Source organism: Falco peregrinus, chromosome 16 (genome assembly GCF_023634155.1).
Source record: "Falco peregrinus isolate bFalPer1 chromosome 16, bFalPer1.pri, whole genome shotgun sequence".
NCBI lineage: Eukaryota > Metazoa > Chordata > Aves > Falconiformes > Falconidae > Falco > Falco peregrinus.
In genome coordinates, this window is record NC_073736.1 from 2,433,387 (window position 1) to 2,456,707 (window position 23,321).

At 57.2% G+C, this 23,321-nt stretch overlaps 1 protein-coding gene across 2 annotated transcripts; it reads left to right on the forward strand.

The window, feature by feature from the left end:
- Positions 1-519: 519 nt before the first annotated feature.
- On the forward strand, positions 520-22,405 carry KCNC4 (potassium voltage-gated channel subfamily C member 4). Of its 2 annotated transcripts, none has more exons than XM_027789934.2 (4): positions 520-1,548; positions 6,355-7,291; positions 8,845-9,030; positions 21,130-22,405. In XM_027789934.2, exons 1-4 carry the CDS (start codon positions 898-900, stop codon positions 21,189-21,191), a joined length of 1,836 nt encoding a protein of 611 aa, XP_027645735.1. In that variant the 5' UTR covers positions 520-897; the 3' UTR covers positions 21,192-22,405. The 2 variants fall into 2 exon arrangements, with proteins under 2 accessions (XP_027645735.1, XP_013156402.1); XM_013300948.3 differs by lacking the exon at positions 21,130-22,405 and adding an exon at positions 14,584-15,034.
- Positions 22,406-23,321: the final 916 nt, after the last annotated feature.

Sequence of the window (23,321 nt, forward strand, 5' to 3'; positions counted from 1 at the left end):
GCGGGGGGCTGTGGGGCTGGGCGCTGGGGCGGGGGGGGTCCCCGGCCCCCCGGCGGGGCGGTGCCGGCTCCCGTAACCCCGCCGCTCGCTCCCAGCCCTATAAAAGCCCCGGGCGGCGGCGCTTCCCCCGCCGAGCCCCGGAGCCGCTCCCGCCGCCTCCCCCGCGCCGGGAGGCAACTGCCGGGGCGCAACAGGCCCCCCCCGGCCCGGCCCGGCGGCAGCGGGGCCCCCCCGGCGCCGCAGCCCCCCCGGCGCCGGCAGGGCCCGGCTGGGGGGGGGGAGCGGGAGGGGAGGCGGAGGGGGCCCATCCCCCCCCCGGCCGGGTACCGGGGAGGCGCCCCCCCGACCGCCGCCCCCTCCCCGAGCGCGGCCCGGGGGGGTCGGGGGGAGCGCGGCGCTGCCGGCGCGGGGGGGGGGGGGCGGGCGGCGGGGCCCCCCCGCTGGCGCTGCAGGTACCGGGGACACGGGCACACACGCAGCCCTGCGGGGCTCGGGGCTCGGCCCCCCCGGCCTCGGCGGCGGCAGCAGCATCCTCCCAGCCCGGCCCGCATCCCTCCGCGGCGGAGCCCCCCCCAGCCCTCCCCGCCGCCCCCTCCTCCGGGCACTTGTTGCTGCCCGGCGGGGCTGGGCTGGCTCCTGGTTTAGGGCGGTTTTATTCGGGGGGGTGGGTGGTTTTGGAGGGGGTGGAGGTTGCAGCCTCCCCTGCTGTCCCCCAGCAGCCAGCAGTGCCCGGCTCGGCTCTAGCCTGCTCCCCCCCCAGGCCAGAGCCAAGCCTGAGCCCCCCCCTTTTCCCCTCCCCAGTCCCATCTCTGCCCCCCTCTCCTGCCTCTGCCGACCCCCAGCTCCTCGCCCGGAGGAAGGGTGCGTGTAGCGTGCATCTCCCATCCACCGAAATCTATGATCAGCTCAGTGTGTGTCTCCTCCTACCGTGGACGCAAGTCTGGGAACAAACCACCCTCCAAAACATGCCTGAAGGAAGAGATGGGCAAAGGGGAAGAGTCGGACAAGATCACCATCAACGTAGGTGGTACCCGGCATGAGACCTACAAAAGCACCCTACGGACTTTGCCGGGCACCCGCCTGGCCTGGCTGGCTGACCCCGATGCCCAGAGCAACTTTGACTTTGATGGTAAAAGCAATGAGTTCTTCTTCGACCGTCACCCTGGGATCTTCTCCTACGTGCTCAACTACTACCGTACGGGCAAGCTGCACTGCCCCGCGGACATCTGCGGGCCCCTCTTCGAGGAGGAGCTGACCTACTGGGGCATCGACGAGACGGACGTGGAGCCGTGCTGCTGGATGACCTACCGCCAGCACCGGGATGCCGAAGAGGCCCTGGACATCTTCGAGAGTCCCGAGCCGGGTGGAGGGGCTGGTGGAGAGGAGCCTGAAGAGGAAGGGGGTAGGGAGATGGCCCTTCAGCGCCTGGGCATGGATGACAGGCCACCAGGGGCGGCAGGGGCTGCCGGAGGGGGTGGCTGCTGTCGGAATTGGCAGCCCAGGATGTGGGCGCTCTTTGAGGATCCCTACTCGTCCAAGGCAGCAAGGGTAAGCTCCCGAAACGTGCCAGTGGGGAGGCGGGATGGGGCCGTGCTGGGCTTGCGTCTTCATCTCCCCATCCCCGTGGGAGAGGTGAGCTCTCCTAGTGGGCTATATGCCCCCTCCCCTCCATAGCCACCCTCCTCCTACCATGGGGCACGTCGGCTATCTCCCATCCTACGGGAAGTTTTCCCATCTCCAATCCTGTAGGAAGTCCCTTCCATCGCCTCCCCGTCTCCTCCCAGCACATCCCATCAGGGGGAGCTGGGCTGAAACTGGGGACAGGCCCACTCCCTGCCTCCTTTGCACCCTCGGGTGCTGCCTGGGCACCTGCTGGGCACACAGGGATGAGGGATTGTCCTTGGCCAGGCTGAGTCCTGGCGGAGTTTCAGGATGCTCTAGAACAGGCAGGATTGTTCGGGTTCCTCTTGGGTTGTGTGCGTGCCCATGCCAAAACCCACGTTTAGTGGGCCAGGTGTGGAGTGGGGGGACAGGGCTGGTGCCTGTTGGCACCCAGATCAGGTCCTGAAGCAAATGGGATCCTCATGGTTGTCCCCAAGGATCTCCTGCTCCTCTTCTACAGCAGCGGCAGCCCCAAAGGACACTGTGCGCCTCTGCGCAAGCAGCTCTCCCTGTGCCACACAAGTGCCCTTGTCCCCGCACCCCTGTCCCCCACCGTCACCGCGTCGATGCCGCCCCCGTGCAGTCTACAGTGCCCATCAGCACGTGCAAGCGCAGGCACTCAGCCGCGTTAACGCACAGCCCCCCCCCCACCCCCAGCCCCCTTCATCCACACACATCCCTGGGGAGCTGGTGCACCACGTACACATAGGCGTGAGCACGTACGTGCACAGTGTCCACCCGTGACCCTCCTTGGTCTTGGAGACGAACCCTACCCACAGGCACTGACATTCCCAGGACGGATCCCCCATAACCAGTCGCATCTCTGGGCTCCCAGCCTGACACGGGCACTATTCTGCACATGCGTCTCCTCTCCCAGCTACTCCTAGATCATCCCCCAAATGCTGCCCACCGACCCCCAGACACCCGCCCATACCCATCCAGTCCCATCCCTGCGTGCGTGTCTCCCATCATGCCCAGCCTATAAATCTGCCGCACACACACATGGAGGCATTTGGGATCAAAATGAATCCTGGATACATTTAGAGGTGCAAAAAAACCCATCAATGGTACGAAATCCTGCAGGCATTTCACACCCACCAGCAGCGCGCGGGGCAGGGGGTCAGCTTGTCAAGGCGGTGTTTTTGCAGCTAACGTAAGAGCAACACACACACGCACATGCAGAGGATGCCTGGGCAGCAAGAGCTTTACTCGGTTTAAAAGGGGTACCCAGTCCTTTGCCCATCTCTGAGGGCTTGTCGCCTCCGAGAGATGCTCTGCAAAGCTCCACATAAAAAATAAAAAATAAAAGCCAAACCCAAGCACAGTAATTCAACTCAAATTTTTTCACCTTGTTATTTGGTTCTGCTTTTGCCATGTGCTGGGCTGCTCTTGGAAGGGCGTTTGCATCAGCAGGAGATGTATGCTGGAGGGAGCAGAGATGGCTGTGGTGTGAACCCTGACTGGGATTGGAGTGGGACCAGTCTGCGCTGGGAGCTCCCTGCTTCCTTCTTACTGCTCTAAGATAAACGCTGGACATAGCACTGCCACAGGGATGGTCTCTTTCCAGTGCTAATGCTCGCGGGCTCTCCTGAGTCGTATTTTCCACCCTAAAATATCAGTATAGTTTTGCAGTGGCTTAGGAGAACTGCTTTGGCAGAAGGGGAAACTGAGGCACGAAGCAGTGCAACCAAGCCAAATGAGCACAACCTGCCCCGTGCACCCAGTTAATGCGGGGAACTCTTACTGGTGTGGAGTCATGGATGGATGCTCCGGGACCCAGGAGCATCTCTGCAGGTGCAATGTCCGTGGTGCCGCCTGGGCATTTTGGGGTGGCCGAAGTGGGATTTTCCATTTTGGAGTCTCCCCCTCCCTTTTCAGAGCAAAAGGGGTGCTGCCGGCCGCAGCGTTGGGCCCGGGGAAGCGCCGCAGCAGCTGACCCGGTGTGCCTTGCCGGAGCTCGGCAGCAGCGGGAAGGAGAGCGGCCCCAGGTCCTGTGCGTGCCCCCGCTCCCTGGATCTGCGGCAGCCGTGACTAAGGGTCTCCAGGGCTGAGTTTCTCCTGTTCTTGCTCCTCCTCGGCCACGGAGCAGCCCCTCGGGCCCTGACTCAGTTGGCTCCTGGCTGTTTCCATCTTTCCTCCTTCCAACATGTCTCTTCCCAGCACCTCCTGAGCTGGCAACTGCGTGTGGATAGACCTCCCCCTGGTTTTTAGCCTTTTTTCCTTGTAGCATTGATGCCCACGGGATCACTGACTGCGTGTCTGGTCCAGGCTCGGTGAAAATGTGGTCCCTGGTGCAGCTGCTGTCCCAGCTGGAGTTTAAAACTCTTTTTTTTCTCCCCATGGGAAACTGCCCTGGTTGGGATTTTCCTTCTATTTCCAAACTGCCTACTTGTAGATCCTCATTATTTTTCCCTTTGCAGACCGACTTGTGGGGTCCTGACCCCACTTCCATTGGGACTTCCAGGCTGGTGACCCCCCGTAGGGTCACGGTTTTTGGGAACCCCCATCTCGAGCTGTTGAGGGCATGCTGAGATCATGCAAATCGTCAGCAGGTCCTGGAGGACTTATTTGCTGCGACTTTTGGTGCTGTGTTGGTAGCTATTGGGTGTATCCGTAGGGTTGTTTTTTTTATTTTTAAGACAGTTTTGGGAAAAAACCCTCGAGCTTGGAGCAGAGGCCAGAGCTGAGGTGAGACATCTCAGGTCAGATCTTCAGCTGACACAAACTGGAGCAGCATTATTGACTTTGGAGGGGGACGATGGCTGGCACTGGCTGTGAACTTGGCTCTCCTATTTTTAGAGGTTGTTTTTGCTCCTGGGGCTAAATCAGATCTCACCTACACGGCTCATGCAGCAGCGCTGCTTCGTTGTCGGAGTGTTCGCAGGGTCTCACTCTCTTCCTTGGCAATTTCTTTTCTTCTGACTTCGCTTTTACTCTTCAGGTTTCCCTGAGATTCCCCATACAGGGAAGCTCGGGCATGTTGCTCAGCCCTCAGCTGAAAAGTGGATTATTTTGGCCATGGCACCGCCGTGTAGACACACTTGCCCGGTTAACTGGCCTTGTTGGTTGTTGTTTTTTTCGGTTGGGTTTGCTTCCCGAACTGTGCATGGCTGATGGGAATGCCAGCATTAGAGCCCCATCGTGGTGTGTGGTCCAGAGTGGTCTGACCTGAGGGGTCTGGAGCATCTCAGCCCACCCTCCCAGCAGGCGTCTGTCACTGGGAGGGGAGAATCATCTTCCAGAGGTTTCTCCATCAGTTAGAGCCTGGCTTAAACTTCACACCTAACTTTTGGGGAGCTGACACTCTCTGTGCCGGACCCACACAGGTTTGCCCTTGGGGACACCCCTCAAGGATGCTCTTGGCAGGCTCAGGGCTGCTGGCACGTTACCGCTGGTGTCCAGGGCCGGGTTTTTCTCCAGCGTGACTCAGGCTGTCTCTGCTGCTGATTCACTCCAGCCGAGGACCTGGGCTGTCATCTCGAGCAGGCTCGCGGCACGGCTGCCTGCTGAACGCAGCCGGTCGGGTGGGTTTGCCAGCAAAAGGTCACATCCTGCTCGGTGCGGGTGGGATGAGTTAGCAGCAAAAGGTGCTGTCACAGGGTCTGCTCCCAGGAAGCCAAACCCACCGTGCTCTTGAGCTGGAGAAAGGTAGAAGAAGGGCTTTTCTGCTCAGAGGCTTTTTTTTTTTTTTCGGGGGCTCTTGGAAACAGATGCTCTGGGTAATGGACTCATCATGAGCTCATCCTGCCGGGGAGGAGGGCTGAGCAGGATTGAGGGGGGGGGACAAAGCGTTTTCTTTCTGACACAGCCTGCGATTTCCACCCTGTGCAGCCGGTCCCTCCTCGCTCGCATCCCGGCAGCGTGCCGTGGGGAGGAGGCGGCACGGAAGGGGACAAAGGTCTCACCGGTGGGGCAGAGGGGGAGAAATGGGAGCATCTGAGTGTCACCAGGTCCAGGCACCCTGAGCTCTGCTTGCTCCTTTCCTCCTCATCCTGCCCACCCAGTACTGGGACCATTCGTGGGCACCTCATCCACCACTGACCCTTAGGGAGCAGGGAAGTGGCAAAAGGACATCTCTGATACATCCAGACCCCAAATCTCAGGTCACGAATGGCTCAAACATTTCACCTGGGAGGTTAGGCTGAATGTGGGGGAAAGCTCTTCAGCTTAGTCCTCTCAAAGTTCCCTTTTCATGTGTGTTCCCAGCGGAGGCTTGCTCCAAACCCAGGCTGCTGGAGGTCTCCCTTCATCCCCATCACTGTCATTTCTGACCCATCTCCAGCCGCAGCCGAAGCTCAGCACCTTCCCCTGCATCTATTGTAGCACTTGAAGAAAGATTCTGGACTGGTGGCCCCAGACACTGCGGTTTGCTGTCAACTCACACGACAGGTCCAGGGAACCCTCCCCGTTCTCCATCCTTGGTCTTGAGGAGCAGGTGGCAGCAGTGTAGCTCCTGGGGTGGTTTTGAGTGTGTTGTGTTCGTTTTTATTGAATGAGGACTTCTCCCATCCCTGCTATTGCTGTTCGCTAGCAGGGATTAGAAAAAATGTACCAAAGGCAGGTGACACCAGGAGTATGTCTTGGGCTGCCCCGAAGTTCTTGTCGTGGTGGTTCATAAAATTGCTGCTCTCCTCCAAAGAGGGGAGGTTGACCCCAATCAGCTAACGGCCCATGTAATTTCTGCTTTTGCAGGTAGTTGCTTTTGCCTCGCTTTTCTTCATCCTGGTCTCCATCACGACCTTCTGCCTGGAGACGCACGAAGCCTTCAACATCGACGTCAACGTGACGGAGACCCTTGTGGTTGGCAACACCACGACGATCCTGCTGACGCATAAAGTGGAGACGGAGCCCATCCTCACCTACATTGAAGGGGTCTGTGTCCTGTGGTTCACCCTCGAGTTCCTGGTTCGCATCATCTGCTGTCCAGATAAGCTTCTCTTCGTTAAAAACCTGCTCAACATTATTGACTTTGTGGCCATCTTGCCCTTCTACCTGGAGGTAGGTCTCAGTGGCCTGTCCTCCAAAGCTGCCCGGGACGTACTGGGCTTCCTACGGGTTGTCCGTTTCGTCCGGATCCTCCGGATCTTCAAGCTGACACGGCACTTTGTGGGTCTCCGGGTGCTGGGCCACACACTCCGGGCCAGCACCAACGAATTCCTGCTCCTCATCATCTTCCTGGCTTTGGGGGTCTTGATTTTCGCCACTATGATCTACTACGCCGAGCGGATTGGAGCCAAGACGTCCGACCCCCGTGGGAGCGACCACACTCACTTTAAGAACATCCCCATCGGGTTCTGGTGGGCTGTGGTCACCATGACGACCCTGGGCTACGGCGACATGTACCCCAAGACCTGGTCAGGCATGGTGGTGGGGGCTCTCTGCGCGTTGGCCGGGGTGCTCACCATTGCCATGCCCGTGCCCGTCATTGTCAATAACTTTGGGATGTACTATTCCTTGGCCATGGCCAAGCAGAAGCTGCCAAAGAAGAAGAAAAAGCATATACCCCGTCCGGCCCCGCTGGACTCCCCTACCTACTGCAAATCCGAGGAAAACTCCCCCCGTAACAGCACCCAGAGCGACACTTGCCCGTTGGCGGTGGAGGAGGGGGCGGCTGAACGGAAAGGGTCAGGTGAGACCCCAGAGGTGGGGCAGAGGGAGGGGCAGACCTCCGGGAGACCCCAGGGCAGCATTTTTAGCCCCCTGTGTCCCAGGGTCCTTGGGGACCTCCCTGCCACAGGATGTGGCCCCCAGCTCTTGGGTTGGCGAGACGTTGGTACAGAAGGGGCTGGGACCCTTGGGTGTCCAGGTGTTGGGTGCTGTGTTGGTGGACCAGGATGGTGCAGAGCAGGATCCCCCGCTAGGCAGGGGGGGAAAGGCCATGCCCTGCTCTCCTGGTGGCATAGATGGAGTCACCGCGGTGTGATTCACGGTGTCCCTACCTCGCCCACCTCTCCCTCACACTGACAGAGGTAAGACCCTTGTCCCCATTCCCATCTTAGCCTGATGATGCCCTCAGATCAGGTTTTCTTTTGCTTCCTCCCACCATAAACCAGGGCAAGCTTCACTAAAATGGATAAATCCATAGATATTCCCCTGGGTGTGGCCCACCTCCCCGTTCATCTTCTAGTAGCGTCCCTGCATGGCAAGGTCAGCGCTGCTCCAAATCCTTTTTTTTTTCTTTTTTTTTTTTTTTCTCTGTGCTCACAGAGGAGCAAAATCAGCCCCTGCATGTTTATATTTTGGTCTCGTGCGCTGAGCTGAAGTTTGGGGTTTGGCCAGTCTTTCCTTCAGGTGGGGAGAGGGCATGGCCCCAGCTGTGGGGGGCTGTCGGTGGGCAGCATCGCTTGGGCTAAGCTTGGGGGACCACCAGAGCCCCGCTGTGGTATTGTTGCTGGCCACAGAGGCTGCTTGGCCCCTTTTCGTCTTGGTTCGCTGCCAGCGACACCTCTGGAGCAGCCAGCTTTGCAGTGCGGAAAGAGGAGGGACCGTGGTGGGATGGGGTCCTGAGCCAACATGGCATTCACTGAGGTCAGCCCCGAGCAGCTGCACATCTGGCCACATGTGTTTTGTAGTGATGGTCCTTCGCCTGTGGGGACACAGGGAGCTCCAAATGCTGTTTTCCTTTATAAATATCCCTTCTCCACGTGCCTATGCATCCCGAGCAGGGAGAGCAGCTCTCCTGCTCTGGAGGGGCAGGTCAGCCCCATCCCTTCCACCCCAGCACCCATCCAGACCCTCCCCTGGTAGAGCATCCTCCCAGCTAATGAACCACCGAGTCAGATGACATAAATTAGCACTTACCTGAGCAGCCAGTATCCCAGCAGTGTGAATTTTGGAGAGCTAATTCGCACCAATTAGGTGGGTGGATCTCAAGGACCAGGGGTGGTTTTTCCGCTGGCTAGAACCCTGCTGGGCTTCACACAGGGCAGATAATGCTCAGCAGGACCAAGAGCTGCTGTTTGCTGCTTGGGATTAAAATATGGCGTGGTCCTGCTCCCTGGTCACTCTGAGTTAGCATCTCCAGGCTGGGATCCGTACCTGAATTTGCAGGTGTTGCTCTGGACCATCTGCAATCTGGTCTCCTGCTTCCTTGCGTGGTGTAAACAAACCCTTGGGGCCACCCCAAGCACCTTGTCCCCTGCGTTTATCAGCTGCTGATGGGTCTGTGCCACCTTCTTGCAGACTCGAAGCAGAACGGTGAGGCCAATGTGGTGCTGGCAGACGAGGAGCAGCCGCTGTCACCAATGGATGAGGAGAAGCGGCCCATGCGGCGCTCCAGCACCCGGGAGAAGAACAAGAAATCCTCCACGTGCTTCCTGCTGGCCACGGGGGACTTCTCCTGCGCAGCGGACGGAGGCATCCAGAAAGGTATGGCTGGTGCTGGAGGTGTGAGCCGCTCCGTGGGCTGGGGCGGGTGGGGTGGTTGGTTGCATTGGTCCAAGAGGGTGGTTCATCTCCATCTGCCTGCCTGGCTATCGGTCTCTGCTCCCGGCATCCACCTGCCTTCCTGCCTCGCCATCTGCTGCATCTCCGTCCACCGCGTCTCGCCGTGCTAGCTCTACACTTTGTTTTCTCCTTCCCTGGTTGCCACCATCCGGGGGCTGTGACCCCACACTGGCCGCGCTGCCTCTTCTGGGGACAGCTCTGTCCCCCTGCTCCCCAGTGCTCCAGTTTCTCCCATCCCTCCAGCTCCTCTCCCTCAGCTTCACCCACCCATCTCAGGGTGGAGTGAGGTGAGGGGGTAAGTGAAGGTGGTCAAGAAGGTTTTTGGCAGGGAAAAAAAATCCACAGGCTTTTCCTTTCCTCTCCCCCTCTGATGTCTCTTGGTGGGTTCGAGCATGGGGAGCTGCGATGTGTCGAGTGCTGCCGTGCCAGAAGCACCGGGCTGCCAGAAAGGCTGTCTCCTCTGGGTTTGGAAAGGGAGCTTTGCTGAGTGTTGAGGTTTTCTGTGGCAAACTGTGGGGGAGATGAGTCAGGAAAACACAAAACTCTTCTTCCCATGACAAAACAACAGTCCTCTTCAGCCTGGTCCCTTCACGCTGTCCTCCAGCCTTCTCCGCTCCACCAGTGAGCGTGACCTGTGCCCAGCACCCAGCCCCTGGGAGGCTAAATCCAGCACCTACCTTGAGCCACAAAATCCAGCTACATCCTTGATCGCTGGGATAATTCTCAGGACGCAGCTCAGTTTTTTTAGTTCTGTGGATTTTCTTGTGTGCCTGGGGTGGTGTGGGGTGATGCAGCTGCAGAGCTGACCTACCTCTGATGGTACCTCCCTGGTACTGTCGAATGCCAGTTACAGGGAACAGTGCATGTGAGCTGGCACCAGGCAGGAGAAGAGGTGATGGGCTACGTCCCTGAGCTGTGCGCCGGGACCTGTTGGCTTGTGGTGTCACTGCTTTGGAGACCCTCAAGGGTTTGCTGCTGTGGCTCTGCTTGGGATGGTGAGGACTGGATGGGCTTGGGGCATAGGGAGGTGTTTGGGGGCAGTCACATCTGTCACATCAGTAGAAGCAATTTGGTTGCTTCCTCCTGGGAAACTGAGGAATGCCCCTGCCATTCCTGTTCAACCTCATCCCTCAGAAAGAGGAAAACAATGAAAAGCTTTGCTCATCTTCAGGCAGAAGGGTACTATACAAATACTTGCTTGAAATGCCTCGTGTTTGTTTCCTGGAAGTGCCTTTTTCTGTGAAGTTGGTCTCTTTTCTTAACACCTGCTACTGCAGAGAGGTGAGGGGGCTCTCATCCCACTCCTGACTGGGGGGGATGCTGAACTGGATGGGATGAAGGACAGGGATGAGAGCCAGTGCTGATCTTCATCCTTACAAGATGCTCAAGTCAGGCATCTCTTCAGCTGAAGCATTTGAGCTTAGTCCCGCTGAAGCCAGAACCAGAGTAGATCCAGGAGTTGAGGACCCAGTGCTGCTCTTGCCGGGCTCCCGAATCGCAGGACTTGGTTGCGGGAGACCAGGAGGTTTTTCTCCTTGCACGGTGGCAGCAACAGCTGTTTGGAAGGGCACTTTGGGGAGCTTTCTTGGTTTGTTCGGGTGTCTTTCTTCCAAGATCAGGGTGCTTTTCACAATTAAAAGTAGATGTGTATGTGGATCACTTATCCCCACCTTGCTGAAACGGTCTTGCACCTGGAGAAAGGTGGATCTGGTGTCCAGAGGGGCTTGAGTGACGTGCAAGACCAAAATCTGGGGAAGAGGAAATGGCAATAGCTGCGTCCTGCTTGGGCTGTTGGGGATGGACCGGTGGGATGGTCCTGGGAGGTCAGGGCTGATGCCTTCCCTGATGAAATGCTCCAGGGTGGTCAGGGTTAGTGGTGACCAGAGATGGTCAGAGGGGCAAAGCAGCCTCCTGTGCTCCGGCCAAAAGCCATTGGGAGCCACAGAGTTGCCTCTTCCCTCGGTCCTGATTTATCTCCTGCTGAGGCTGTTTGTTCTGGTACTGGGATGTTGGCAGCTCTGCAAATTGAGATGAGCTTGGTTCTGAGCCCGACTTGCTGATGGCCATCTGTCAGATCCTGGGACAGGTACTGATGTCTGTACAAGCTGTGGAAATCAGGAGATGGAGCTGGTTCAGGAATATGCTGCAGATCTCGGCATCCATCATGGTTCGAGCCCGATTCTAGCAGTTGGTCTCATTGGGGCAGCTCAAAGAGAAGAGCTAGTCCCTGCCCACCACCCCTTGGACCTGGGCCCTGCAGAAGTCTGAGCTGGATTGCAGTGGATCGGCATGTGGCATGTGTTTCTTGTCCCTATCGCTGCTTCCAGTGGTGTCACCTTGGTGCCTTGCTGCTGGGGCTGGCTTCGGACCCCTTATCTCCCTTCAGCACTCAAGTCCTGCTCAGCAGTTCCCCAAAATGTGTCCTGGCGTGGGTCTGTCTTGGCACGTGAGCTCCTGTCCTTTGCTTGGATGGAGGGATATGGCGGCAGGATGAGTCCGACAGCCCCCCTGCCAGCAAGATTGGTTATGATGGTGTAGGAAATGGTAGTGGTTGAAACCAGAGTGGGATTTTGAGAGAAGCCACAGGGCATGTGGTTAAATGGAGGGAAGGGGATTTACCTTCCAGCACCTTCCTTTGACGGCACACCGGCATGGCAAAGCAGCAATGTTCGGCTTGGTTGCCAGAACCCAGAGCATCGTGCTGCTGCCTTTTACTCCGCTGCTTGCTATCCGCGCAGGGCCATGACCAGCATGTGGCTTGGGCGGTGTGGCATCGAGCGCGGGGATGCTCACGGGAGTGATTCTTGGCTGGGTGGGGGGAAGCGAGGACAAGCCCACGTTTGCACGGGGACAGGCGTGTGAGTGTGCGCAACACACAGACGAGCGCCAGGCCGCCGTTATAAACAAGCACAGGCGTTCCTGGGCAATGCTGCCTGCTTGCATTACCCCGTCCCCATCTGCTGCCGGCTCCAAGCGTGTGCGAGCCTGCACGTGTGCCTGGGCGCCGCGAGCGTCTGCATGTGGGGAGCACGGCATCGCCAGGGCCTGGCCAAGAGCCCCCGGGGGTTACACGCTGCCCCACCACCCTCTTTATAAGATGCCTCTATACAGCTCCTTGGCAACAAACCCGTTTACAAAGCAATCCCGGTGCCCTTGGTTTAGCACCTATGCGAGTTGCTGGAATACTGGCTCCGTTAACCGGTGGCAATTAGCAGATCACAACCCTCTGGTGCTTTGCAGCCTGAATCCGTGGTGGCACCTGGCCCTGAGCTTGGTGGAAAACCGTGATGGCCTTGAGGGACGGACTGCTGAGCTCCTTCCCAGGTGCTCCGGTGAGCATGGCTTGGGAATAAATTGATGGAGAAAATTAAGTGTTGGGTTTGGGGCAGGTTTGCCCTTGGAGTCCTGTTGCAGAGGGGCCCTGGGGCAATCAGGCATCTTTATGAAGTGCTGCCCCAAACAGTGATGCTTGAGACTTAATCAAAACTGGCAGCGTGATTTTGGCCCTGTTCCTACGCCCATTTGCATCCTTTTCTATTCAGTCATCTGAGCAAGAATGCAAAGAGCATCCCTATAAAGTGCTCAGCCGCATCAGTGGGTCCTTGCATAGCCAAGGCAGCTGCCAGCAAGCCCCGACCCCATAACACCTTCCTGCCAAACTGATGTTGTTGGGGTGCTGGAGCCACCGGCAGCCCCAAGCTTTCGGGGACCGATTGCATCTCGGCACGGTTGCTTCCCATGTGCATGGCTCAGGGTGGCAGGGAAGCGCGTGAGCCCTTCAAAGAGCCTCAGTGCTCCCAGGAAAAGAGCAAGGTTTGCTGAAGGGGGAGCCCGGGGAATTTTTGAGTGGATTTTGGGGGGGAGCCGGAGGTTTTCGCATCAGCTGCTGTAGGTGGGAAACATCCCCAGCTTCCCCCGGCCCCGACTCCGGCTCAGGGCTGTGCTCGCTTCCCTCCTTGCAAGTGTGGATTCGTGCCAAACAGTAAATAAGGAAATTGCTCTTCTCTTCGGGGCCTGATTCTGGTCTCACTTCCACTGTGGGAACTGGAAAAGCTTTGCTGAAGTCAGCAACAGGTTTAGGCAGATGGCCCTCTGTCCGCTGGCCCTGCCGCTGCTGCGGAGCCGGAGGAGCAGGGCATCCTCAGGGGTTGAAGACTCCGGTGCCTCCTTGCCGGCTGCTCCGGTTGGGAAATGATGAGGGGGGGGAAAAAAAGCATAAAAAGGGGGTAAAAATCAGATTTAAATGGGTAATGCTCTGGAGCCCTTTCCAGACGCTGCTCATGTCTCAGCATCCTCCTCGGGGGCGTGTGTGTGGGGGGTGATGCCGTGATCGCTCCGGTGGGAGCGTTAATCCACGATCCGAGCCTGGAGCAGCCTGGCCAGGCCAGCACCCGCCGCTGGTGCCTTCGCATCGAAGCAGAACCCGAAGATGCGCCATTCACTCCCCGGGGGGAGGGATGCGGGGATGGTTTCAAGCTTGGCACTGCCGAAGGGGCCATCCATCACCTTGTTTTTCTGCTGTCAGGGAGCTGCCGTGTGCGCACACAGGCTTGCTGCTCGGAGCTGGCTGTGCTTGCGGGGAAGGGAACGGCTCGGCTGGATTCGCTTGCCTGGGCGCTCTCGGGGAAGACGCAGCCAGCATGGCACAGCGCAGGGAGGTTGGGCTCATCGCGGCCGGGAGCGTCCTTAATTTTCCATATTTTGGCAGCAGAGCTGTCCCCACAAGGTGCGGTGATCCAGAGAGCAGATCTTGGGTCTCGTCTTTGAACAGGGCTGCTGTTTGGACCTAAAAATGGAATTTTCAGTGCAAATACTTAGTTTCTTTCCAGAAAGAAAAGGGGCTTTTGACCTGTGAGAGCATTTTTTTTTTTTTTTCTGGCTGTTGCTTTTCAATAACAGCTGGAGCAATTTCTGGCTCTTTGGGGAAATGTGAAGGGTTCCTATGCTTAAAGCAATAGAAATATTTGCTCTTTAATGCAATTTCTTGTGGAAAATAATGAGCACGTCTACCTGCTCCTTTCCGTACAGAAAGGTGTCAGCAGCAGCCTGCTGCGACAGCCAGCTTGAAAAACAGAGCCGGGGGAATAACTCCTTCCAAATCCCATATTTGTTTGAATTCTGCTGCTTTTCCCTGTTTGCTTCAGCCCACAAAATCCCCAGACTCATTCCTCATTCAGAGCAATTTGGGGAACAAAACCCACCGCCCCCAGGACCGCTTCGGTCTCCCAGCATCGGATGATTCCTGGGTCCTGGGTTTGGCTGGCGCTGCTGGACTGCACGGGGAGCCGAGGGGTAGGGAGGGGAAGGTCTGGAGGATCTGCCGAAGCTTGGCTGCCCTCCAGAAGCCCTTCCTGAATTTTTTGAGGGGGTTGAACTGGGGTGTGGGACTGGGCGATGCTCTCCCTGGCGCTCTGTGCTTTCCGAGCCTTGGGAAGGAGGCTGCTCGGCTCTAACCTGTCCGTTTTCTTCACCAAGGCTATGGAAAATCCCGAAGCCTAAGCAGCATAGATGGTGTGGCAGGATCCACGGTGGGCTTGGCTCCCCTCACGTCCCGCTGCAGCTCTCCCTGTCCTCTGCGGCGTCCCTGCTCTCCCGTCCCCTCCATCCTCTAAAACGCCGCCTGGATCCTGCTTTGTCGTGTCGTGTGTGTGTGTGTCGCTCTGTCCCCCCCCCGGTCCCCGTGACGCCGTGTCTCCGGAGCGGTGCCCGTGCCCAGAGGAGGCTGAGCTGGGACATCTCCACCCCCGAGAAGCGGGTTCTGACCCTCGCCAGCCCAGCGCTGCTGTCCTGCTCCCCTTGCCCAGTTTGCAGGACGTGTCACGTCTCCATTGAACTTGTCTCATGTCCACGTGTCTGGGACAATCCCTGAAGTAGGTGTTGGTTGCTTCTTTTTTCCTCCTCCCCTCCTCCCTCCCCTGTTGAAACCTTATTCATCCTAAATAAATTGGGCCAACCCATGCGATTCCCTCTGGTGTCAAGCCCTCCTTCCCGTGGGCCGTTTGCACTTGGGCTAAAGGGTGGTGGAAATGCAAGGAGGACATGTTGACTCATAAAATTATATATCATTGTGCTGGAAATGGCTGAGTTCATATAATTTTAGGGCTCTTTTTTTTTTTTTTTTTTTTAAACAGCCTCAAGTTTCTGGAGGCAACAGATGAATAAACCTCTATTCCCTGCCCAGCAGCTGTTCCCCTCTTGTTTTGTGCCTTTTTCTGCCTGAATCACACTTGCTCCTTCCCTGCTTGTGTCTGCTTCTCCATCCAACCTCAGGCGTGGTCCTGGGGCTGCAGGTGGCTTTGGCAGCCTTGGGAACCAGCCCCGAGGTCCCACGGAGGCTGTAGGGCCCCGGGCTGGGTGGGGGGAGCATGCGGAGGCTGGGATAAAGGATTGGCAAAATATAGGTGTGATGCTCCTATGGAGAGGTGGGAGGTGGTGGGGAGAGGGATGTGGGTCCCTGGAGCGGCTGGGGAAGCTGCTGCAGCTGTTGGGTACTGAGCAACTGAGAGACTTGAGATAAAATGATGCCTGAATGGATGGGGGTGGGGGTGTGAATCCTCTTTTGAGATGGGATGCAGGGTGGTGGGGCAGAGCATCCCCCTGGGGATGGGAGCTGGGTTTGAGTCAGGTCCTTGCCCATCGTGGAGGGTGAGGGTGGGGCACCAGGCTCCCTGTTGCTCAGGTTTTGCTCAGGTATATTAATTAATTTTTTTGGGGATGATTTTCAATGATCTTCGGTGTCTTCTTGAACTAGAACAACACCTTCGGTCCCCTGACTTGGGTCTCATTTGTAGCTCTGTCACCTGGCTCTGCATGTCCCCTCCCCTGGAGGTGTCTGGGTCTGGGGGGGCTGTAAGGGGCTGGTTTGAGGGGGGCAGCCCCGGTCTCCACGCTCATCCTGCTGCTCTCTCGACCCCCTTCCCTTACTCTAAGCAAGTCCGCCTCCATGGGGCTGGAGCCTGGGGACTTCCAGCTGGAGGATGGGGAGCAAAGCTTAGCTTTAGGTGTGTTAAAAAAAAAACCCCCGACAACAGCCCCAAGAGCTTTTTGGGGGTCAGGCCCTTCCCCTCCATCACAGCCAAACCGGAGCTGGTGCTCTGGGGGTGATGCGGACTGAGGGTCCCCTCGGTGCAAGGCTGGTCCCTGCACCCCAAAGGAGCCAGGCTGGATTTTGGCACATCCCACAGCCAGAACTCTCCTGCTCCACCCCAGGCTTCCCATGCCTCAGTTTCCCTCTGTGCAGAGCACGGTTAGGACCGAGAGCCTCTTGCAGCCAAATTCCTTGCTGCCACAGTGGAGGAGACTAGGTGAGGAGGAAGCATTAAATGCCTTACCTGGCTTATATTTTTCCTCCCCACTGAGTTGAAGGAGCTGCCAGGAGGAGCCAGTCACAACATCTCCAAAACAACCCCCATCCAAGCCCTGCCCGGGGCCCACAAGAAGCCCTCGCCTTTTAATTTGTTTTTTTTCTTCCCCTGCCCCAGCTGCGTGAGCAGAGCAGCAAGAGTCGAAGGGACCCAGAAAAGAGGCGAAAAAACTTGGTGCCGTGAGCTGGATCTTGAGGCTTGATGGCAGGAGCCGAGCACCACACAGACCTAGTGCTGGAGCTGGAATTTCTCTGGATTTGAGGAGAAATTAGGATGAGCTGCATCCATGCTCTGCTCGGGATGTCCCATGGTGGTTTCCAACCCCTGTGCTATGGTGGTGACTCACCCCTCACCAGCAGCACCTGAGTTTACCGTGTGTTGGTGGTGTGGCTGCATCCCTTGAATTTCTGTAATTAAAGTGTGCTCCCACACCGAATGGCCGGGGAAACTCGGCAGGTTTGTGAATCACCCCAAAACCCTGTGAGCTGGGCGAAGGGGTGAGTACGGCGGCACCTTTGGCGCATCCTCCCCCTTGGAGCGGGCTCCTCTCGAGGCAGGAGGAGCTGGAATATCCCCAGCCGGTGCAAGAGGGAAGGTCACCCTCTGTGATTTCAGTGGTCTCTGAATCATAAATGATTTAACCAAGGTCATGCGCTGACTTTGGGGATGAGCCAGGCATGAAAAACCAGCTCTGCTGCCCTGTCTTTTGCAGAAGCAGCGGATCAAAAGACTCAAACTTTGGGGTTTGAGTCTCTTGAAAGCAGAGGATTAACCCTGGAGCAGAGGCAGCCACAGATCCCAAGAGATCCCATCCTCTCTTTTCCCAACCCCAGGCTCCCAAAGCAGCTCATCCAGCCACTGGAGCTGGTTGCCTGGTGTGGCAAACCCTTGGTGGACACCCCCCCCCAATTCTCATCCCCGCCGGAGCGATGCGGGTTGACTATGAGAGCTGACATGGAGCCGGTGCGATGCAATTTTTAGCAGTGGCGTTATGCAACTTGGGAGAAGGGATGACTAATGTGCAAAAAGCTCCTCTGAAACAACCGAGCCCCGAATGGGAGACGGAGGGATTTCAGTGGGAGGCACCAAACTGTTGAAAAACCCATTGCATCTTCTCCCTCTTCCTCCCCGCCTTCTTCTGAACAAGTGATTTGGGGGATGCAGGAGGGGGAAAACAGCACCTTGTTATTTTTAGGTGGGGTCTGGGTTGGTTGGTTGGGGGGGGGTGTGTGTGAGTTAGCAGGAGTTATTTCCCTGGGTAGGATTATGAGAGGACCTGTAGTGGATCAGAAGAGCAGACCACTAAATATCTCTGTAGCCCAGGGTTTTATCTCAAACCGTGGCCAAAATTGGCTGCCTAGAGAATAGGATAAGAATAGAGCAAGAATATACGATACTTCCCCTGAATATCCTCCCAGCCGCTTATCTATGTTTAGGGATCTGGCGAGGAGCGCACGTTCCAGCGAAGGCGAAAAGCAGTGAGAGAAAGCAAGGTTGTTTGATTTATTCTTGACGAACTGAATAAATCCATAGGAGTCCGGCTGCCTCTGCCCAAGTCCTAAAATGGCATTAAAAAAAATATTACAAAATTGGTGTGTAGCGACTGTCAGGGCAGTGAGCTCGCTGCCAGCATCCCAGCCTGGAAAGGAGAGTTTCCCATGGGATGGGATGAGTGTGTCGGGACTGAGCTGCTGCCTTGTTCCAGCAGGACGCTGTGATTGAGCAGGAACCCAGGGATAAAGCACTGCACATACCACACATACGTGCCCCTTGCAATGTATAGTGTGATGCCTCCAGCATGGTACCAAGGGCAGCTTTAGCGCCCCGTGCTCCTCTCCCCGTCGTGGCTGCAGATGCAACGTGATCCTCAACAGCGGGAACAGGATCAGGGATGCTGCGTAGCATCGGGCTGCCCTGGTGCTGTTGGAGTCCTTGCATCCCTCCGTCTGTGTGTCTGTCTAGACTGTCTGCCGAGACCGGCGGCACTGTGGGACACGGATCGGACCCCTGTAACCACCTGCAGCCAGTGCAGCAAGCAGCTGTGCAAGGAGCAAAGGCAGAGCAGCCTCATCCTTTGGATCCGGAGGGATTTGGGGGCACTTCACCCCTTCCAGCAGCAGCTTCTGCCTTCTTCTTCCCTCCTGGGAGACCCGGAGTCCAGTGCTGCGCTGCCATCCCCGGTTGCGTGCAAAGTATTAATTGTTATTGTTGCAACAACTGCTCTGTTTCTCAGGAGATGCCTGAAAGAGCTGAGAAAATAGAAAGGCCTGTCAGGCAGCCGGGCAGGAGGTTAAAATGTCAAGAGAGTAATTGCTCTACCCAGAAGCAGCCTGTTTCTGGCTTCCCCAGCACTGCCAGGAAAAATCCTCAGCGCTTATTTGATGACAATAAAAAAATTTGATGACAATAATAAAAAAAAATAATAATATAACAACCCCATCCCTTCCCCGTGCTGACGAGGAACAGGGAGAGCAGAGGCAGATGCAAAATAAGATGCAGTTGAGCTTATAAATAGGTGCCTCCCCGCTCCCAGTCTGTTACTTCATTACCTCCGCCCGGGCAATCGATCCTTACGCTTTTCCCCCACGAAAAGGTAAATGGAAGCTCAGAAAGTGTTTTGTGAACTGCTGGGGAGCATCTCATGCTTGTGTGGGACAGGCTGGGGCAGGGAACACATCCTGCGGGCTGTGAAAAATAAAATAAAATAAATAATTCTTTGGCTTTGGAGAGTGAGAGGGGAATCAGCCCAACAGCAGCACCACGCGAGGCTTGGGACCAGCTCTGGGGATTGTGTGGAGGATGCTCGAGGCGGCTGCGCACCCCCCCAGGGCAGCATCTGTGGTCCTTGCAGCACGGGAGTTTGCTGCATCACCATGAAACCCCCCATCTTTACATGGTCTGTGGAGATGGGCGCCGGGGGGGGGGGGAGGGGGAGATGCTGGCGGGAGGTGAGCCTCTTGGCTGCAAACAAAAAGAAAAAGGTGAAAAAAGAAGAAGGGGGAAAAGAGAAGCGAGCATACCAGCAAACCAAAGTGGAGTTAGTGTAGGACCTACCCAAACATCGTGCTGGAGCAGCTGGAGGCAGCGCTTAAGGGGGCTGGGGGGGGTGCTTGGAGGGGGCAAGTGGGACTGTGTGAACTCACCATCCCGGGAAATGTGGAGGGGCTGGCCCCGGCAGCACCGCAGCAAACCCTGGGGATTTGGGGGGCTGGCTGATGGCCGGGCTGTGCCAAGCCTCCCGCCTTGGGGCATCACCCCGCTGTCGTCGGGTGGCAGATCTGCACCCAAAAAAAAGGGCTGAGGAGAGACCCGTGTCCCACGGAGGGTCTGCGAGGGGGAGGGGGGCTGGAACCCGCCGGCCACGCGCAATCGAGACGATCATGATAAATCAAGACAGGCGAGCAGTTTTCTCTCGGCGGCTTTCTCTGGGGGACAGCAATTAAACACCACCACCACCACCACACAAAAAGCTCGGCTGTTGTTATTTATTTTTAGTCATGCTAATTTTTTTCCAAGGCTGGGAAGCTGCTTTCCAAGGCAGGTCCCCGGGGGATGCGGGCAGCAGGTCTTGAGCCAGCGCACAAAATGGCTTTGAACGGAGAGGAGGAGATGGGAGTTAAAAGCTGAGTCGTGTCCCTGGTAAATCAATCGACCTGGTGGGGAATGTTTCTAGCAAGCCACGAGCCCTGCCATGAGCTTTTAGCTGCTTGCAGGAGTGACTGAACCAGGAGCAGTGATATTTTTTAGCAGCCACTTGGTGCGTGGCACTGGTCCGTCGTGGCAGCCTGGGAGGTGGGGACATCTGCAAGCCCTGGGATTTAGGGATTTGAATCCCAAGGGTTTTTCTGGGATGTGGGGCTTTGAAAAGCCTCCACGTCTGGGCACTACTCACCCAAGCTGCGCAGTGATGCTCGATGGAGGATGCGACCTTTATTTTGGGGAAAAGGAGACAGTTTTGGAGCGGTGTTGGGTCTGCAGAGGGGGAAGCTGGGTCAAACCCCTGGTTGGGAGCTGAGGTTGGGTTTTGCAGCAAAATCCCTGGCTGGGAAGGGCAGCTCCAGGGCTTATCGGGTGGATCAGGTGCCGTCTCTCCGTCTGACGGCCCCTCGCCTGGAAGCCAGGTCCTGGCACATGGGTAGAGGCAGTGCTGTGACTCAGAACTCCAATCAATGTTAATTAATTCAATGATAACGAACGAGAAGGAGAGAGAGACAAGAAAAAACACTGTGGGATATTAATGCACCAGGCTTGGCTTTGGGACATCTGGCTTGGGGTTGGCCTGGGAAGTTTTGGTCCAGAGCAGATTTCTGGAAGGAGAGGGCTGCAGGGATGGCTTCTTTCTTCTCCTCTTCATTTTTGCCCTCAAAATCACCCTGACTCCATGTCTGGTTTCTCTTGGAGAGTCATTTCCCAAGTCTCTATCTCTGGGTCCATTCTGAGGCTTTTTTAAAACATTTTTTCCTGATTTACTGATGGAATAGCAGCATTTTATCCCTCTGGAAAAGGCCATTTCACTTTGTAGTTACACTATTTTCTGCACCCTGCAAAGCCTGGGTCCCCTGGAAGCTCAGTCTCACTCTCCCTCTCCTATTTTTCCACAAATAGCTGATGAAAGCAGTGTTTAACGGTGTGTTATTACTTGTGTTTTTAATTGCAGACACCTGTCAAGATGTCCTCTCTTCCAGTTACCCCCAGGGTGAGGTGGTCACCTTCTCCTGAGCCCCAGCTGGATGCAGGCAGTGCCCCGGCGAGGGATGCCTTCCCGGAGGGATGCTCTCCCCGAGGGATGCCTTCTCCTAGGTGGAGGGATGTGTACCCCGAGGGATGCTTTCCCCAAGGTGGAGGGATGCTGTCCCTGAGGCTAAGGGATGCTTTCCCCAAGGGATGCTTTCCCCAAGGCTCAGGGATGCTCTCCCTGGGGCCAAGGGATGCTCTTCCCAAGGCTGAGCGATGCATTCCCCCAGGGATGCTCTCCGCAAAGTGCAGGGAGGCTCTCCCCAAGGCCAAGGGATGCATTCTGCAAGGAAAATGCTCTCCCTGAGGCTGAGGGATGCTCTCCCCAAGGCTGGGACATGCATGCCCCCAAGGGATGCTCTCGCTGAGGCCGAGGGATGCAATCCCCAAGGGAGATGCTCTCCCTGAGGCTGAGGGATGCTCTCCCCAGAGCCCAGGGATGCTCTCCCCAAGGCTGGGACATGCATTCCCCAGGGATGCTCTCCCTGAGGCTGAGGGATGCTCTTCCCCAAGGAGATTTGCTTGCCCACCACAGCAGCCCAAAGCTCCAGCCGCCAGCTTTGTGGCCAGGGGGGTTGGCAGCCTCGTCCCCCCCCGCGAGGTGCTGCAGAGCAGCAGGGCTGGGAGGGGGGGGTCAGGGTGCTGGGGGCGGCCCCACTCCCCTGCCTGCTGCCAGCCCTGCCACGTACACGCTGCCTCTCCCCAGCGCCCCCCCGGGCTGCCCCCCTCCCCTTGCCCATGCTTTCGGATGCACCTCGCCCCTCCGCCTCCGGAGACTTGCCAGCTGCTCACCAAGACGTCATCGTCACCCGCGGCTCCATCCATGCTCTGACCCCCTCCATCGTCACACGGCCGCTGGGGACCCCCCTCTGGGGTTTCGAAGGCTCCATCGAGGTGCCGTGAGTGGGTTGCTGCACCATCGCCCCCCTCCCATGCGTGCTTCCCCTGGGGTGCAGACCCCGAGAGGATGGGGGGGACGAGCGGGTCGGTTGGGGCGCAGGGATGGGGATGGGATGCAATAGGTGAGTGAGGTGGGGTGAACCTGGCTGGCCTGGAAGGGTCAGTGTCTTTCTAATGCTGTTACATATCTCTGTGATCAAGGCAATACTACTCCCATTTCCGTCTGTCCTGTACGCATGCCTCTACCTGTCCAACCGTACTAGAGTTCGAATAAAGACATCCACGAGCTGAGTCAGCTCCCGTACCCCCTTCTGCCTCCATCCTTCCTCGCCACCAGCTCCCTGCGTGCCCACGGAGCCCTGTCCCCACCCTGCATGTCCCTGGCAGCAGGGGTGGTGACTTCAGCAGTGGCATTGCCTGGATGTTGTGGCCGAGCTCCTGGCTTTCTTGCAGGGCTTGGAGCAGAGCCCACTGGAAAGCCCATGGCAGACTGTTTTCAACATCCACGCGATATTCGTTTGTTGAAGGAAAGGCGCTGCAGAGCTGACAAACGCGTTGGCTCTGCCCGCTCTGACTATCAAAGTTGAAATAATCAGCATTATGGCCACAGCGGTGCCATCCTTAGGTTTCAGAGTGAACGCTGCATTGAGGTGAATGGACTGGCCGTCCACAGGCTGTCTGGGCTGCCTGGCTACAGAGCCGAGCAGATGGCACTAAGCTGATTCATGGGTCTGGGGTTAATATTTCCCACCCTTTGGGGGGCTGGGGTGCCCCCTGGCCGGCTCCCAAAGAGATTTAATCACTCCGCACCCCCCAAGGCACAGCGTGAGCTGCCCAAGAGACCTGGCACCGCTCCGATGCTCTAAATCACTGCTGCAGTGATTTGGAGGGGCCTCAGCCGACACCGCCAGGATGGAGATTTTGAGGCTTTACCTGCTGACAACCCACCCCAAGGGCATGAGGTCTTTTATTTGAGACCTGTTGCGCAGGGAGAGGCTGGGATGGTTAAAACCATGGCGGGGGGGGGGCGGGGGGTGGAATAGAAAAACTGCCACAAAATTGCCAAGGAAGCCATCACAAGTGTGAGCAATCAGTGGCCGGGGGCCAAAGAGTAATTAAAGCAAGAGCCTTCCTGCGAGGGTGGGAGCGAGGTGTTCTGCTTCCCGCTGCGGCTGCAGGGAGCCCAGGCAAGAGCCCCACGGTGCTGCTGAGCGT